Source organism: Thermobia domestica, chromosome 9 (assembly GCF_964235325.1).
Source record: "Thermobia domestica chromosome 9, izTheDome1.hap1.1, whole genome shotgun sequence".
Lineage (NCBI taxonomy): Eukaryota > Metazoa > Arthropoda > Insecta > Zygentoma > Lepismatidae > Thermobia > Thermobia domestica.
The window spans coordinates 180,044,548-180,064,314 of NC_137462.1; the positions used below are offsets into that span (position 1 = coordinate 180,044,548).

General features: G+C 36.7%; 2 protein-coding genes across 3 annotated transcripts in view; both read left to right on the plus strand.

Moving 5' to 3' along the window:
- The first annotated feature begins 3,148 nt into the window (after positions 1-3,148).
- The window catches only part of hrg (poly(A) polymerase hiiragi), a 92,777-nt gene continuing 76,158 nt past the window's right edge, over positions 3,149-19,767 (plus strand). The window contains exons 1-4 of one of the 2 annotated variants that reach the window (XM_081725550.1): positions 3,149-3,301; positions 16,871-16,976; positions 17,258-17,440; positions 19,443-19,701. In XM_081725550.1, coding sequence (XP_081581676.1) covers positions 17,259-17,440; positions 19,443-19,701 — 441 coding nt within the window. In that variant the 5' untranslated portion in view covers positions 3,149-3,301; positions 16,871-16,976; position 17,258. Of the gene's footprint in view, positions 3,397-16,870; positions 16,977-17,257; positions 17,441-19,442; positions 19,702-19,767 lie in introns of both variants that reach the window. The other variant, XM_081725549.1, reaches the window with a different exon arrangement.
- LOC145661100 (histone-lysine N-methyltransferase SETMAR-like) lies at positions 11,367-11,765 on the plus strand. Its single transcript, XM_081726543.1, has one exon. It carries the CDS (start codon positions 11,367-11,369, stop codon positions 11,763-11,765), a length of 399 nt encoding a protein of 132 aa, XP_081582669.1.

A 19,767-nucleotide genomic window follows, 5' to 3' on the forward strand; every position in this document is an offset into this window, starting at 1 on the left:
CGCATACGCTAACCGGTTAGCCACGGAGGAACTCCAAAGTTTTCGAGTTTCATATTAATACTAATTTATACTATTACTGGGGTCTACTAATTCATAATGTAATAGGTCATCAAGAAAGAGATCAAACCTTGTTTTGGTAATTTTATACCCATAAAAGGGAACAAAACAAGCCATCATAAGCTCCGAGCTAAAAAATCCCAGTTCAGTGACGTCAAACGAACATATTAGCTCGAACCAACTACCTCTAATTCATTCATACCAGTAAAGGTGCGGTGGCTCAGTGGTAGAGCGTTCACCTCTGCTGTATGGGCCTTTAGCCTAACCGGCATAATCGTGGGACGTAAAACTAAAGATTTCATTTGCACAAGTGTTAGTCCATCTCATCAAAGATATAACAATCTCCAAATTTTATGCCATAAAAGGGAACGAAAGCATTCGTAAACCTGTACTATTTCATAACGTAATGAATCATCAAGACCATATTTTTAGTAATTTTAAAGAATCATCATGACCACTGATCCAATACTCCCAATTCAATGACGTCATAGCAGGGCCAAGGTACCTCTGACTCATTCGTACCATCGTGCATGGCCCCTGAATAAGCATAAGCAAAATTTCAATAGGTGACGTAATCCCGGGCCAAAGCATCCCTGATTCATTCACTATGGTCCATGGGGACCCAAAATTGGATAATCGAGAGTTAGGCCAAGTGGGGCAATTACTACTCTAGACATGTGCCCCTTTACTTAATTCTATGGAGAAATTTACGAACATGTTGACTATAACGACCCCCGAAAAAAAAAAACTTCTGGATTTGGGGTGTTCTAGGTATGGACTGAGTTGACCGACTGATCAATGTTAGCAGTTCATTTTAAAATGTAATCAGATTAAGCCACCTGTGTGGATATGCAAATTCGATTTTGAAAGGATTTGCGTTAATTCACAGTTCACTTGCCACAATGTATAAGGAGAGGGGAATAGTTTGACGTGAGAACGTGGAGATAAAAACGGACTGAGTGATATGGTTGGTGCCGGTCAGTCGTTCAAACACCTGGCAGTCTACTCTGGCTTGCCAGTATTTCCATAAATAATTCAAGAAAGCACTTAGTTTAGCTCCAAATAACTATATAATGTAGTCTTTGCATATTAGTGAGTAAAGAAGAAACACTGAGGATCCAAGTAGTAGAAGTAGTAGAAATACAATTTTCATACATATAGTTCAAATAATGAATGTGGTCTTTGTTGCTCACTAAAATTCTCTCACCGTGAAAAAACGTTCCACATATATGTATGGGTGAACGATGAAAGACTCTTTTGTTCTAATTCGTGGGAAAGAAATTGAATTATTAGCAGTTCCCACCGAAGAAAATAAATTATTTGCGTCGCAAAAATAAAGTATAAATTCAAGAATGATTTCTGTTTTTCCAAAATATACAGAGCGTCCACAAAAATTACTTATATAACCTAGTGATGGTTATAACTAAATTAAATATCGGTTATAATACCTTGTCCATACTTCAGTTTGAATATAGGATTTATAGCGTCTTACACTGTATATATACTAGTACACAATAGGATAAAATCAGTGAAACTTGTAATATACTCAAACTTTTAATCACTAAACATGATTTAGATGGGGAAACAAGCATCCCCGGCAGGAATGCTTCAGTTCGTTTCTTTAAGGCCGTGATCGCCAAACCGTCAATCGCGAGCTACATTTTCGGTAGATAGCGTTAATGCTCCGGTTGGTAAAGATGCGCACGAGACAAGATTTGAGGCTTTCTTGTCTCGAAAACGTGCTAAAAAAAAAGTGATGTCTCCACACGAAAAATGTATAATTCTCTATTGAAAGAGCTGTCTCGACTCGAATTTTGTCAGGAAAATTCTATCTCGTCTCGTCTCGTGCGCATCCTTATCGGTCGGCTAACCTTGAAATGTAAGTTTATAGGCAATAAACAAATGTAAGTTTTTTTTAAAAGTTGTTAGGTCTTTTCGGTGGTAGCTCATAGTAGAATTTAAGAACGGTATCGTAGCTCACAAGCTTATTTAATGGAAATAAAAATGTGATTGAGGAAGAAAATTCTCTCCATTTCGCAATAATTCACACCCTGCGTCTACCCTATTTTTAAACTCTGTTAATGATAGATGATCATATAGCCCACCCACGCTGCGAAGTCGAACAAAATCCAAAACATGTTTGTTTAGCATGGCTGTTACAGGGAAGTGGGCATTTTGTTCCTCCTTCATGTCACTATATAGGCCAAAAAGTGCAAACTGTACGCCAAACTATTAAATTTAAAACTCACTGTTTTCAATATACTACTGCAAAAAGTGTGCATTGTCATCAAGAGATGTACACTTACAGTTGTCTGGTCTATACACTATTCTACATCACAGCTAGATTACACACATTCACACAATGTATTCGTTTTATTTAAGGAAGACTGTGCTACTTTTGCATATGCATACTTTGGGTTTAAGTGTCTGTAGAACATTTCAGATCTCTAGTTAGCATAGACGTGTGCGAAGTAAACCAATAAAAGGATCCTGAGAAGAAAAGCATTATCTAATTCCTTTGGTTTTAGGCTACATCCTTTCATACTAATACCGGAGTTATATAAAACGTTGAGCTTCAGTTAAACGGGATTCAAACCACATAAGCTTCTACCGGAATCAAAGACGCGTCTCTCGCTCACTGTGATTGTTGAAGTCTTTATGAAGAAGTGAACATTCTAAAATACCTCTTACTCATCTCTAATCTCTTAGTTTATATTATTGTTAAATATATCAATATAACTTCTTAATTTTCACGATCTTTCACCCTATAATTGGAACTGAGGGAGTATCTCGGAGATGTCTCACAGTATCAGGATTTACTGGCATCTTCCCTTGAGAGTGCTATCCGTAATCTAGAATCACTTCCTTCTATCTTCCGAACTTCGTTATCTTAATTAAGCATATTGTGACAATTTAAGAACATATTTTATATATGCGATTTAAGAAAAAAGAAAAACACAATATAATTGTAGTTCCTAGTTCATTTAAGTTGGAGTTCTTTCCTTTATACTGTCCTTAAATAAGCAAAAGAGACAGTGTATTGACACTCAGCCACATTGTACGTGTAATAGTACTTGACTTTTGCGACTTCAGCGCTGCTGCAAGCGTCAACTTCCTGTTGAAAGTCTTTGAACGTAACAACAAATAAATGAACGCCATATTGTGTTATTGCGTTGTGTGCAGTGTACCTCTGTTTGTACGTTGTTATTAATGATTTGTTATACTGTCGAGGGATAATGGTAAGGTTAGTAAAATATTTGTACTGTGAGGTAACCATATGATGTTGGTGGGAAAGAAGTTTTTCGGACTGTGAAAGCAGTGTGAAGATGACAGATGCAGGTAGCGTAGCGTTGCGTGATTGTTCATCTATTAGTGTGATGATAATTTGTTGAGTAGAATTCAAAAAGTTAGTGTATAATTCATAATAGTGATTGTATTTTAATGATTAAGCTAGTTCACAATTAGGTGTAATAACTGTGTGTAAGAAAAGAATCGTATTATTGGCAAGCTAATAACGTAGTTTGTGTACCTGTTGAAGGCTTTCATTGTTTGGTGATTCGTGTGCGTGTTACGAAATCGAAATTAAGCTGCAGAAAGTGTTCTGCTTCAGTATTGCTGCTTAAGTGAATAATTTATAGAAACAGTATATTTTTATGAATGAATATAGCTTTTCGTAGAAAGCATTCGACACGATAGAAATAATTCACTAATATCGGAAACTGACTATGCTAATTTTAACTACACTTGCTTGTGCGAGTGCAGGGTAAAATAGTGACACGTAATTAAATAATAATTGAAATTAACTTAAATTTATTGGACTACTTCCATAGTTGGTGTTTGCTCGAACAGACGATTCTACCAAATAGAAAAGTGATACGTAAAATACGATGTGAAACATTATTTTGTGAAGGAATGAGAGTGTGGATATAAGTAATTACTGTCAGTGAACAGCATATTGAGATGAATTTTGAGTGATCGTAAAAGTATTGTATGTGTAAGTGTGCTCTTCCACCATTCTCTTTTATGCGTATACCTCCGTCTCTGACGCGCCTGCTCCCTACGGACGCACTCCGTCGATACCGGGCTGGTAGGGTAGCCAACTGGTTGTTCAAAGATTTAAATAGTACAGTTATTCTATAGTTTTGAGGATTATGAGCGGTTGGCGGTAATTTAATTTCTCAGAGTTTGCAACCCTACGATCGCTCCCCCTTCTGCGCTCCTGCCCTGGCTCAGGGAGATACCATTCGTGCTTTGCACCTAGCACAAGTTGAGCCGCCCTGAAGTGAAACTGCAGGTAGTAATGAAGCTCTTGCTTCAGTGCCTGCTTTGTTAAAGAAAATACAAGGCTCTAACGTGACCTGAAAGTCAAAATTTGGCAGAACTGTCAGCTCGAGCAATGCCTGTAGGTGCCATAGATTTGACGAAACGCAATAAAAGTAGTTCCGTGACTTTTATGTGTGAAGTTTGTAGTTATAAATAAGAGTTATAGAATTTCATAAATTCGTTATATTTAAATTTCTTTGGCTAAACTGCCGGAGATGGCGGTCCCGGATAAGACCCATATGAACCTGTTCTCAACGTTCCATTACCATTTCTCTGTACTTACTTTATTATACCTAAATTACAGTTTCCCCTGTTTCATTTCAGGCCTTCCATATTCACTGTTAATCAAATATTTATTTCATTCTTCCATTGCTATTTCCTACATCCGTATGCATCCAAATAGTGTTTCTGCGCAGAATTAGTACCCTCGAACTGTTAAGTGTTGCAAACTACTCAAAATATTGCAAAGTATTACGTATATAAATGTTGGTAATGCATATGAAAATACTTCTTTCGTGAGTGCTAACTATTCAATGGGCGAATAGGGCCTACATACGTTCGTGAAAAATGAATTTCTTTCAGCATCATATATACTCTTACTGCCTTACAAAGTGTTTCTTAAATGAGGAGCTCCATTAATAGGTACAGATTGACTTGACATACAGTATGTGGATGTATGCCATCAGAACTGCAGTGCATTGAGCACAAACCACCTTGTGCTAGATGGCCACTAATAAACGAATGCTATCTAACCGATTCAGGGCAGGAGCGCAGCAAGGGGGTGCGTCCGTAGAGAGCAGGTGTCAGCGACGGTGGATATACGCGAATTGTAGATCGTGGAAAAACACTTCATACGGCATAAAACAATTGCACGCTGCCTTCATATAGCACTTCCTTTCATCATGTCTTTCTTATTGTGTATTATGTGGTACAGAGCCAAGGTCCGTCGACCCTACTGTTCCGCGCTTTTACAGGTCCCTTCATAACTAGCTGTTTCTGCGTAGCCGCTTTCTCCAGCTGTAGTGTGACGTCACCGCGGTGAAGCAGGGACAAATATCGTAGGCTAAGCCAACGTTCCGCCATAGCGATTTGCAAAGGAAAACAAATTTTAAAATGCGATAAAAATAAACTACAAACAGTTACAATACATACTTGCTTTAGGATTGTGCAGCACTTGAAGAATAGCTTTGCATCTACTATCTTAAACGCATCCTTCTTCCGAAGTTCCCGTGTTTTTCTATTTAAAAACCGAATTCTGAAGAATGTCCTAGCCTTGTCGAATAGTTTCAACATAGAAGTGTCTTTCTTAGGACATCAAATGGCCGGCCAATCACATTCTTTTGTTTTGGATTTTTTTTTTTTTTTTTTTTTTTTTTTTTTTTTGTAAAATTTTCAAAATACATCTTATTTTTTGTTGCTTCCATCCACCGGGAAGAAGGTAAAATGAGACCACAACATAGCCTTACATTGCCACCATTCAACTTGGAAAGAATTGCAACTATGTTTAATCCTAAGACTTCAACTTTCGGTATGGTTTCGAAGTTTAAGTTTTTACTCATAGTCTTATCGGAATCTTCATACATTGACTGTTTCCACACATCTATCAAGCCTCGAATCATTGCCACCTGGACAGTTCTGTGTTATTCAAAAATTAAGTAAACCTGTTCGTCATAGGACACGCGCCCATTAACATTCATTTCATCAAATATAAGCACTGAAAATTTCTTCACACTCTAATATCTTAATCAGTCCATCTTAGTTTTTTCTTACCATTTATTAGCATATTTTTTGGCCCTGTATAAAACTTTTTCGTAATATATCCACCACCGGTTATTAACCACTCGATTGAAACGATCACAATATTATGTTTTAGAACCGGTCTTTGAAATTAATTCTATATTACATTTGCTTTCCAATTCTTTTAATTTCGTTTGTAAATATAGACTATTATTTTGGCTTTGTACATACTGACAGAGTTTAGTTTTTCGTTGGGCCGCGGTGGCTCAATGGTAAAGCGTTCACTTCTGGTGCATGCGTCCTTGGTTCGATCCCTTCGCGCCAAGTGAACTTTGTGGTGGACAAACACCGTGTGCGTGGGTTTTCTCGGGGTTCTCCTGTTTACTCTCACTTTCTTTATTCCACCATTTCATTCATTTCTCATCATCACCATATCCTTTAGACCAGCCGGCATAACCATGTGACGTAAAACTTTAAGACTGAATTTTAGTTTCTCGTTCTCTTCACGCAAAAAGGAAAACTATTCTTGTAGTTCATGCCCCTCACTCTACAGAACAAACGGAACATAAAGAGTTATTTTTTGTTCCGGTCATAATAGTTATTTAATCTGACTGTACCCAAATACCTGATTTGTTTTTACTGTAAACACCTAGCTTTCGTACACTTACTTCTTTCATTATTTACAAGAACACGGTTCCGTATGACACTGATAAGTTCAGTGAAGGCACAACATCGGTTTAAACTTATTCTTGAGTGGAATATTTAGAAATTCACGTTTTAAATCACGTTTATAAGCTTCGGGAATAAAATGATCAGAATAGATGCTGGCGTTTTTAACTATAAAGGTGTCTTTCCGACAGCATTTCTCTTGCCAAATTTTCCACAGAGAATCCGAGGGAAATACCTGATAAATAACTTCGGAACCCTTAATATTTCTATTATGATTGCGACAAGTACTTATCGTACAATTCGACATGCTTATAAGCTAACACGAACACTATAGTAAGTAATTTTTCTCAATACAAGAAAACAAGAATCATTCGCTTTCCTGCAAAAATCAAACTAACAAGCATGGGTGAATGAGAAGGACCTTGGGCGAAAGCTGTTTCTGCTCCCGCGGTGACGTCACGATTTTACTACATCTTCCGTTTTCAAAGAAGGGTAGTTATGACGCGACCTTAAAAGAGGGAAGGAACAGTAGGGTCGACGGACCTTGGTACAGAGCATACTTTCTATTTCCTACTTCTACCTTATTATACATTTAATATGTAACATCCCGATATTTTTTCTTTAATCCTAATCATAAATGAAATACAAGATTTCTTACGTGTACTTTCAACATTTATGCCCTCATAAAATGGAATATCATTCAACATTTTGCCCCATTTGACTATATTTATCCCTGATGCAAATTACCTCTTACTAGTATCAGCTCTAAATTTATGTATTTCTCTCCATTACAGCAGCATACACATTCTACGTTAGTTAATAACAGCAATTTTAAAACAGTGTCATATTATGCTGTACTGCCTGCTCACTTCATATCGCATCATTCCGCGAATTCATAACAGTCCAGGTTTCCACTTCTGTTTTCTCGCTTATTATTAAACTGTCATGCTGACTTTCATCTGATTCTGTTCATTTCCCCGTAAATTTTGTATTTCGGGGCCACCATCTGCGCCATTTAATCCTTTTCTAAGTAGATCAATTCTCTGTATCATAATCCTTTTTAGAGTGTGTACTTGCATTCCTCTGTACAGATTCACTTTCGGAGGGCTTCAGTGGAATTATACGATAAGAACTACTGTGCAAAAGACACTAACCATCTTCTGCTGAGTGGACACTAAAAGGCACGAATGGTATATAATCCAAAAGATGTTATAGGTAACTCCATACACTTTCATTGCACATTTGTGTTCCAAAACAACGTGATAACGGGACACATTACTAACATGAATTTCACAGATACTCAGATCCGTTAACTCTCGAATACTTCTGTGGTTACGCATCATAAGTTAGCACACTGACTTCAGATACTTCACTTTATATACTGAGGTGACTAGCTACCTTATGGGCAAATCCATGCTTAACAGTTAGACTTTCATTAATGCATTACTACGTAGATACGCATCTCACAAATAAGAATACGACATACTTCGATTATTTACACACTTATCTATTAAAGTCTCATTACAAATTTGTTCTGTAAATTTTACAAATATGTGGATCTGTACAATCTGCACCGTTATTGCCATGTAGTACCCTTGTGATACGGTTAAGGATTGTATCCCTTTGGCTCTCTTAAGTACCAATACTTTGATTTTACATTTACTTTCTCGTGCACTGCTTCACTTGCTCGTGCTAAAATAAATTCAATAGCCTATAATGTTTCTGTTTTTATAACCTGGATCACTTAAACACTTGGAAATTATGATGGTTTCCCGTGTTCTTTAGGTTATTATTTTGAGTATTTCTTTATTGTGTTGTTTCGCTAGTTGTAGTAGAATTTTAGTCTTGAAATACCGTACGTTGAAGTCTCGAAAAGTCATTGCACTTAATTTATTTTACGGTATTCATTTATACTATTTCCTTCAGACCACTGTGGATGTTTTTATTCTCATTTAACTGATACTTGTCGGTAATGTTTTTAAATGTATTTAGTGTGTTATTTAGGATATGTATATGTAGAAACGGATTTTAGAATAATGAGATTGAGGTGTTTTAGCTATATTATTAAAACGAGATCGCTGAAAATGTAAGTAGGATCGGTTTCATCATTTGTTGCTGAAAACTTCGTGTATTTGATCTTTACTCTGCTGACATGGTATTACTTCCGTTCTTGTTTCTGTCTTTCAGGACCATAGTTAGCTCATTACTATGTCACTTTTTCCAAGCTTTGATGAATAAAGGATAAAGTCAGCTACGGAAGTTTACTTTTTTTTTTTTTTTTTTTTTTTTTTTTTTTTTTTTTTTTCATAAATTAAGTCTCTAGCCATTACTTCGTCTTTTTCACTCGGAAATATGAAGCTTTTCCCATGTGTTCAAGTTAAATTTAAGAGAACCATTGCATAAAGACTGATTTACTGATCTTTGTACAGTTTGTCTCTCAAGCTCTTAGAGAACTAAGGACGCAAATAAACTTAACGCGATCGTAGGTATATGGTCAAATTCAGCCGCTGATGAGAACTCAAGCGATTTGGATCTCACATTACATTATAGGTCTACTTCTCATATAGTGATGGTGCAGAAGGAAACCCTAAAATCCAATATAATCAGTAACAATCAAGCTTTTTGAGATTAGTTAACATTTAGCTCCGTTACGGCCCGAGTGAACTACTATCGCATTCGTTTATGTTCACAAATGCTACCGAATTAACAAATATATGTGTGGCCATATGGAAAGTTCAGATTAAAGTAGTTTTCTTTATCTTAGTTCCCAATTAAATTTGTACTTAAAGTACCGAAATGCAAATTGGCAATGTGACACAACGTTTAAATGACCAATTTATCATCCTCGTGCGTTTCCCTTAAGAAATTATGCTGCTTGTAGAATTACATTTTGATCAATGTTCTCCAATGTAGTGAAAATAAGTTTTCCTTCAGGATTGGTATGTATTCCATTAAGTAGTCTTTACTTTTCTGATATTTTGTAACGAAATTCGAACTTTCTAGTTCTGTCAGGATCTCTGTGGTCTCACGTTTGCTTTACTTGTACCGCACGTGTTTCATATAGCTCCTGTAAAGTAATCTGCACGCTTTTAAATTGTGTTGCAATAATAAACTTGCTATAGAAGCGCTTACATTTAATTCCTGCATAAATTTACCAAATCTGGTTGTTACATAAACTTTACTTGTATTTCTTTGCAATTTCACTTGAGTACATACTTTGTGCGCAAATTGTGCCTAAGTAAGTAAGAATACATTAAGAGTGCAGTCAAAATATGGCAGTGTATTCCACATTATGTGATATGCACATTACTAAGGCTTCATTTGTCATAGCCCGTATGTTTTAGGAGTCAATACTAGTGTTTATACCCCTCTTTTGCAGGGGTTTACATACCATTTTGTAGTTTTCTGAAAGGAGGATGGCATTTGCCGAAACTTACACAATTAAATAAATAAATAAAAGGGTGGTTTTTGGGTAAGTACAGTTTTAATAAGAATTACACTGTTAAAAAAAATAATCATTCTCATAAAATTGTTCCAAAGAAAGCGATTCTTTCTTTGTGACTGTTTCATTTCTCATGGAAGTTCTACTCGGAGTAAGCGTTTCGGGTTGCTTTTTGTTCTTTTGGGTTGCACAGTGATTCAGTGGTAGAGCGCTTACCTTTACGTGGAGTCCCTGGTTCGATCCCCGATCAAGTAAGTTTTTTTAGTGGACAATATCGTGTCCGTGGGTTTTTTGGAGTAATCGTTTGCTCCCACATTCTCATTCCACCAGTTCTTCCATTATCATTCACTTGCCGTAATTATCCGTCTCAGCGTAAAAGGCATAATCGTGAGACGTTAAACAGATTTCATTTCACTTTTTGAGTTTTCATAGTCGTGTTTGCGATAGAGATGTACGAAGACGGGGTGAAAAGTTCTCGGCCTGACCCAGAGATGGCACTCCAATCAGCAAAATTTTATTGCTCTTACCTGGGGGCGCTTTTCAGTTGTTCGTATAACAAGTGTTAACTTGTTCTCTCAAGTAGTTTGTGTGCAGGTATTGTTGCAGTTAGACGTCTTGCGTGTTAGTTGTGAAAATGGATAAACTTGAATATCGTGCGGTAATAAATTTTTTCGTTTAGGATGGACTAACCCGTACGGAAATTCTTTCAAAGTTGACAAAAATTTACGGGGACTCTGCTCCTTTCATGTCAACCGTTAAAAAGTGGGCAGCTGAATTTAAACGTGGTCCCACATCCCTCGAAGGTGACCCATGTAAAGGAAGGCCGAAAACCGCAACCACACCGGAAACAATGGAAAAAGTGCATGATATCGTGTTGGACGACAGGCCAGTGAAGGTGAGTGACATAGTTGAGAGTGTGGGGATATCGGAGGAACGGATGCGAAACATCTTGCACAAAGAACTAGGGATGTGAAAGCTCAGCGCAAGATGGGTGCCGCATTTGCTGACTGCCGACCAAACGCAAATGCGAAAACGATTTTCACAGCAATCTCTGGACCGATTCAGAAAGGATCCGACCGATTTTGTGCGGCGATTTGTGACAATGGATGAGATATGGGTTCACCACTACACGCCAGAAATGAAACAGCAGTCCAAGCAGTGGGTGGAAACCGGTGATGCAGCGCCGAAGAAAGCGAAGACGATGGTATCGTCCGGAAAGGTCATGGCCAGTGTGTTTTGGGATGCGAAAGGGATCCTGTTAATTGATTACCTTGCAAAAGGGAGAACAATTACAGGCGAATATTACTCCGATCTTTTTGACCAGCTGGATGACAAAATTCGCGAGAAGAGACCTGGCTTGAAGAAGAAGAAAACCATCCTTCAACAGGACAACGCACCTGTATACAAAGGTGCGTTGGCGATGGGAAAACTGCGAGATTTGGGGTACGATTTGTTTGGCCATCCCCCATATTTTCCTGATTTGGCACCATCGGACTTCTGTCTGTTCCCAAACTTGAAGAAGTTGAGAGGGTCGTGAATGTTTATCTTCACAACCTTCCAGACTCTCACTTCCGGGAAGGAATACTGATGTTGGAGAAACGCTGGACCAAGTGTATTGAAGTTAAGGGAGATTATGTAGAAAAATAAAATCATTTTTGAACTGAAATGCGCAGGCTCTCATTGTCAGGCCGAGAACTTTTCACCCCGCCCTCCTAGTGATAAGATTGTTGTTGCGCCATTCCATGTTAAATCAACACAAGGTTTTAGTTCGATCCTTACAGATTGCAGTAAGATTTTATATTCTGACTGTTTATCACGAGGCGGAGAGCGGAAGTTTATTTGTAAACCGGCTTTGGAATATAGACCCCCAAAGTTCTCAAAATATACAAAAAAATCACGTGCATGACATCTGTTCGATTGGCATTTGCAGCTGACATAAAGGACCTAGAACGTTGGTTTAAGGTGTCATTTTAAAGCTTATGAGAAGAGCTTTCTAATAGTGTATGAAATAAATCTAAGAAATCTTTCTAATGTTATACCTAAGAACAAAAACTTAGAATACCAACTTGTTATGCGTTGTTGCTGCAAAACAAGGACGCTGCACTATCACAAACATAAAAAAGAACCAAATTCTGGAAATTCCACAACTGTAATAACGCAAGTGAGACGGATGATGTAATACTCATTCAAAATACATTAATACCAATACTGCGGTCATTGTGTGCGTATTTCGAACAAATAAAAACAAAATTTGGAAGGATTTTTTTAAAGAACTTCATTCCGAAAATGTTTTTAGGTAAATGCCACATACAATTACGTAAATGGTTTTCAAGAGGCATAAAGATCATAGTACCGTTTACAGCAATTTGATGTCTCAAATCACTCCGGAGGTATGAAAGAAATGGTGAAATTTGATAAAATGGTGTATTTGTGGAAACTTTTAAAATCAAATTTTGATTTACTTTGCTTCTGTTACACTATAAGAAAGATTGCTGTTAGGTATAATCACAACAAGTTGTCAGAATTACATTATTTTAAGCAGTGTTGCTCACCAGTATTCTCCATGTCTCTGGATGGTTTGAGATACCAAGCTGCTGTAAAAGACATTATTGATCTTCACATCTATTGAGAACAATCTGTACAGTTGGATGAGATCCTTGTCAAAGCTTTTTTTTTTTTTTTTATTTTTATTTTTACCATAAAGGCCTTTAGAAAAAGTCAGATTTTCATTCCCTTGCAATTTTCTTCCTTTCACTCGAAATTCGTCCGATTATGATCACAAAATTTTATCTTAAGTGCTTTAGATGTACATTACCCCGTCATTCTCACTTGCGTTATTATGGCTGTAGAGACCACCAAAATTTGGATGTTTGTGGTACTGTAGCGTACTTAATTTGCCACACTGAATAACAAATGTGAGATTGTAAGTTTTCATTTAACATGTAGATTGAAATATGTAATAATCTGACGTAATGCCATTTGAAAATATTTTAACTTTATATTGAGTTTGCAGTACTGTTAATCTACATGCCTATAGAATATGTCAAACAATGTACAACTGGAGACATTTGGATGGTATGAAATGTCAGCCATTTTGTCTATTAGTTTCAATGTTACAAGACTGTATCAAGATAAATCATCACACTGTCTATATATATATAAAATAAAAAACGAAAGAGATAAAGATGTATTAAAATCAAGTTAATAACATACCACGGTGCAAGAAAATAATATTGGTCAGGTTTTATTTTTGGAAATTCGAGTCTTCTCTGGACACTGCTTTACAACTTAGTTTGAAGTGAACTTGGTAAGCTTTTTTCAGTTGTGACTTCATCTTTGTTAGCTCTGTTGTATATAGTCGGCCTACTGGGGCTACAGGGTTCACCTTATGTGGTAGATTCGTTGCACGAATCGGAGAATACATGGCTTCCCAGAATATGCAAATTGTGGAGATAGATTAGCTGCACAGAGAAATGTCACTTACACTTCATCTTGCTCATTTTTTCCCGAAATATATACCGGCCATCACCTGTTATTATATAAGTTATGTATCCACGTATGTTTGGCATTGCCAGCTTGTCATCCAATTTGGTAAGTATTTGTGCCAATAAACTCTGGCAATACGAAAATACCTTGACAAGAATTTGGGAGTATCTGAAACTGCAGGAATGAACGCATGAAATTTCTGTCTCCTAGGAATTATTTGTACTTCGTTTAAACGATCGTATATAAATGTTGCTAACTTGGTGGACTCTTCTTGATTAACAAATGTAAAATACATTCCAGTAATGTCTACCGCTACCTAGTCGGAAAGCTGTCGGGGTGAAGAAATGTATTTTCATATGATTGCTGCAATCTGCCCGCAACCTCTGCCAATCTCTTGACTGTGGTACCAACCTCATGACCTCATGTATCTACGTGAATCACCAGTTTGTGTTCTGTTCTCGCGAAAAAGACTTGTATAAGGCTTCACAGTGAAGTAATCCACCGTGTTCATCAAGTACTTGCGTACTTGTTGCAATTTCTGGAAGCAAAAGAATCTTTATTTCCGTCCTTTTACAAAAACGCAAATTAGCGCGATTTTCAACTACATGTTTGGAAATGGAAACTCTTAAAACAAGTAATTCCATGCTGATCCCAAAAGAAAATTTTGGGAATACATTCGTAACAGTCCGAGTATTTTTAAAAATATGTATTAAAAAATCAAAATATGGCTTTTTCGGTTGTGAACGGAGAAAATCAAGTTCAAAATTTTGAAAGCGCTTTTCGTAATGACACCTTAATCACCGTCCTAGGTAGGTTCTTTGGGTCGGTTGTAAATGCGAAACGAGAACATACGTTATTCATGCCAGTTTTGGTAAATTTTGAGAACTTTGGGGGCCTGTAATTTCGAAATCATTTTCCGACGGTACCAAGAACTGTACCAGATTTCATGAAAATTTGCTAAGTTAAGGTAGAATATCATTGAAATTGTGTAACGTACCGGTTTACCGATAACGGTACATTGATTTCTTTTTGTTGTTTGTTCTGTTGCACCCGTATAGTTGATTAGTGCAGTGTTGATACCGTTAATATGTTTATAACAGTGATATTTGTTGTTAGGTTCATTTTCCTTTGATTAACTACATTTGCTTTCGTGTTGTCATTCTTGATCTAAGCCGTAGGCAACTGTTGACTTGCTATTGTTCGTGTGAAAGTAAACAAGCCAATCTGCGTGATGCCACTTTCGTAAACTTCAGTACAAGATTACTGCGGTAATATTAACCTCGGCAAGTTATATTAAATCTGAACATCAAAATAATGTAAATTAGCAACTAAGAACGACATAAGATGTAAATAATTAATTTGTAGATTCAATTCCGTACACTGTGAAGTTCTATAATATTCCAATGCTTACAAGAATTTGCGGTTGCGATAACTGCTATGAGTGAGCATTTTCTTAGTGTTGGTGAGGCTTAGGATTGACGGTAGCCGTTATTCAACTATCAAAATTTATTAACAAGTAATACGTTACTCTTTTGTTTTAAAAGAAAGTTATGTTTGTTGTTACCTGACCCAAATGAGCGAGTGAGAGGAAATTATATTGAACGTCTTTAGAAAGTTAAAAATTTTAGCAGAAAAGCAATTATCCCAAATTTAATAATAATATTAAGATATACATGATTGCAATAATCAATAATTTGTAGGTGTTTCAAGATAATCACGATACGTAGTTACCGTGTGCGAGTAGTTACGTCAGGTAGAGGAAGAAGAAAAGTTATAATCAGCAGACGGAGGGTGGCAGGAGCCTCCTGTAATTTGAAAGATTAAAGAGGAAAAATCGCTTCATTCGGAACTAAATCTGGGACTAAATTGATATTTTGTCTAAATCTTTGTTGTATTTGGCGTTAGGGAGTCTCCGTCCAAAATTTGATATTTCAACCTGTGTTCGATAATGCCACCGAGAAGTCAACGGGTTCCATATCAGCGATGTTGATGTGGACGAAAACTGAGCAGTGGTAGAAGTCCCGACAGGATGGGTGTCACGGAGTCCGTTTCAGTCAAATGGGAGATGTGGTTTTTGATATATATGCAGTGTTCACAGTAGAAACGGACTTCAAGAATATAGAAAAACAAATCTAAATTCAAATTAAATTTTAATGTTTATTATACTGATCCTTTAAATGTGTACCTTTATTTTCGTTAGTAAGACAGAAGTTCCACATACAGTGTAGTTAACTAACTCATAGAAAGTCGTATCTACTGAGAATGACATATAAAGAACAATCAGGAATTATTTTTGAATTAGGAAAGTAAATATTTATACTCGAGGGTAGGGATACTATAGGAAGAGTGAGGAAACGGGCATTGGATCGTCCTTCAGGAAGGTCTCATTTAAGCCTAATAACCATTGGATTTTCTTTCCAATTTCAGGAAATATTTCTTGAACAAGTCTCTTTATGTGGGAGTCGATAAGAATGATTGGATTATATGTCCTGTCCACTGTTATGAGTTTGTGTTCATTGTTCATTGTATGAGTTTTATTGTTTTGTGATTGGACTGATAATCTAGAATCGTATTGGAGGGCAAAGAAGGCAACAAAAAACGAACATTTCTCCTGGATCATTCCCCGATTACATCATTATTTGCTTGTGTTTATCATCTGCAAACTGATCTTGTCTGTCGGTAGAAACGTTCTTTCTGTACTGTTACCTATGTTTGTTATTTATACCATATTTTTAATACTGATTCGTATTTTATTCTAGGTGAGGTGGTGCAGTGAAGTTCCGATCAGAAGCATGATTAATACTATATAATTCTAGTTTGCATTCCGATTGTATACTTGTAAGCATGCAGTGCATACTTTGCCCGGTTTAAAACACTGTTGAATTATTTGAAGAAATATTTGTACGTATTGTGTAGTAAATATAATAATATTGAAGAATAATATGTCCATTTTAAAATTCCAGATTGGATGTTTCCTTACAAAACACTCTCGTTTAGACTCGGGGTGTAGTCCTTGTTTAGAGCTATGTTTCCTAGTAGGTGATTTTGACAGTAAAGCAGTGTGGATATCAGAAAATTCAATAGGATACACGAGATAAATATTCATATATGACTTTATGTAGAGCTTTTAATAGTGTTTTTTTTTTTTTCTTCTAGGTGATTCCAAATGCTACACGCATTACCAAGAAGTTAACCAGGTTTTAGAGATAAACATTGGAGTGCATTTAACATGATTCGAAGAATTAGAGATATTGAAAGTCAGGTAAGAAATTCTGCAGTGTTTTCTGTGAAAACTTCGATTAGGGAGGAGACCATTGAAATTGAAGGATCTTATTTACTTTCTGTAGTTTGTCCAGATGCAAGTAGTATTTTTATAATTTTTAAATATATATTACTCACAAATGTCCTCATAAGTTTTTAAACCTTAAAGCAAATTTTAAGTTCCTACCAGAAACATTTTTTTCCCTTCAATCTGCATATTGTTGCTAATGTTATTTGTGTTCTAGACAATTCTTTTTAATTTTTAAATTGTTTTCTCAATAGGATGTGGTCAACCAACCAGAACCAACAAAACCAGCAGCAGCAGTCTACATCAAAGACCCTGGGAATGACATCAGCTATTACCCTTGCAGGACCAAAACCTATAGATATTCAAAGAACTAAAGAATTGGAAGAGGTTTTAAAACCATATAATGTATTTGAGTCAGATGAAGAACTTAATCATCGGTAAGGATTCTTGTTAATATCTTGTTAATTATCTACAGATTTATGGTTATCTTCCTCTAGTGTTGGTTTTATTTTTTTTGTTATTTTGCATTATATATAATAAGAGGCGTGTCCGAAAAGTAAGTACCGTTTTGTTATATAAAATAAAAAAAAAAGAAAGAAAAAAAAAGTTCAAGCCAAATTTATTTTTACATTTAAGAGCACCCATAGTTTCCACCAATGTTCAAACACTTGTCAGAGCGCGTGACGAATTTGTCTGAACTGTTCTCAACGAAACATCCTGCCAGTGTGCAGCAAGTACACACTGTTTTGTTTGAACGCCACCGTAGCACTAATGTCGGCGCTCTGCGCATGCGTGCTCGTTTCACTGGTTCATTGCCTCCACTGATGCCAGTACGGTTGAGTAGTCGCGAGTGTACTGTGTCCTGTGATGGTTTACAATGTTTAAATCAATTGCTGAACCCGCCGACTGTCAGATTCTTTCTGTTATATGGTTTTTGAGTGCAAGGAACGTTAAGCCGACCGAATTCATTGTCAAATTGTAGAGACCTAGTGTGAAAATTTAATGAGTGATGGCATGGTGCGAAAATGGATGAGGCAGTTTAATGTCGGTCAAATGTCGACATTTTAATGTCGAAAGGACGGACAGATATCAACGACGAACCACGAAGTGTGCGGTCTTCTGTTGTGATTGGTGAGAAAAGTGGATGAGAAACTTCGTGAGAATAGACGATGTACAATGACAATGCTTTCAGATGAGTTTCCTCAAGTTTCGAGAACTGTTTTGTATGAGACTGTTACCAACCGCTCAGATTATCGCAAACTGTGTTCCCGCTGGGTTCCGAAATGCTCACAGACGTCCACAAAATCCAAGACTTTGCAGTGCTTTAGCATTTCTTACTCGTTACAGCGAGGAAAGAGAGGACTTTTTAAACCAAATCGTGACTGGTGACCAAACGTGGGTTCGCCATATCACCTCAGAATCGAAACAACATTCAAGGTGGCGGCACATAGAATCTCCCACGAAGCAAAAGTTCAAAACGACTATGTTAGCACCAAGACTCATGTGCACAGTGTTTTGGGACAGAAAAGGTGTTTTGCTGGTTGACTTCGTATCCAGAGGTGAAACCATCAATGCGGAACAATGCTATGAGACCCGTGCAATCCGAAACAAAAGGATAGGAATGATCAGTAAAAGAGTTGTCTCTCTCCATGACAATGCTCGTTCTTATACTGCTGGTGCCACCCAAATGTTAATCCGACAGTTCGGTTGGAAGCAGTTTGATCACCCGCCGTATAGCTCCGACTCTGCACCATCTGATTATCACTTGTTCCTGCACCTGAAGTGTGAGCTCGCCGGTAAACGCTTTGAAAGTGACGACGACTCAAGAAACGCTGTGGAGTTATGGTTGTCTTCACTGGCGGGATGTTTCTTTGAGGAAGGTTTGGAGAAGTTGGTACCCCTTATGACAAGTGTTCGAACATTGGTGGAAAGTATGTCGAAAAATAGTTTAAGGTGTGCTCTTTCATGTAAAATAAATTTGACTTGGAACAAACTTTTATTATTATTATTATTAAAACTGCGTACTTTCCGGACACGCCTCGCAATTATACTCATTGAGGAATTCATATTTTGAAGATAAGTATGTTTTCCTGCTTTTTATTTGATGGTTTAATGATATATATGTTAGAACGAATTCATTGCACTACATTTTTTTTGTTCCATTTCAATAATATGGTATGTATTAATGACTTCTTTCTTAGTAATTTTTCATTTAATATTACTAATGCAAGCAGCATACGTAGATAGGGATGTAATGGGGCGTGTACTCACCTAATAGTTTTATAGTCCAACGTATGCTCACCTTAAATTTACGAATGCGCGAGTATATATAGAGGTGGCATACACTATATTTTTGGAAATTGTCGGGCACATGGCTAATAAAAATTCTAACAATATATCACTGTATGTAGATAATAACTGATTTTATTTATTTTTCAGGATGGAAATATTGAGCAAATTGAATTCGCTTGTAAAAGAGTGGATCAAAGAAGCTAGTATCAAAAGAAACATGCCACCAAATGTGGCAGAACAAGTTGGTGGAAAAATATATACTTTTGGTTCATATAGATTGGGTGTTCATCATAAAGGTGCTGATATTGATGCATTATGTGTTGCCCCGAGACATATAGACAGATCAGATTATTTCACGTCGTTTTTTGAACTTCTGAAGCAACAGGAAGAAGTTACTGATCTCAGAGTAAGTATTTACAATTAAATGTTGATTGTTACAAGTTATTGCTGGTCTAATGTTGTTATCTAGAAA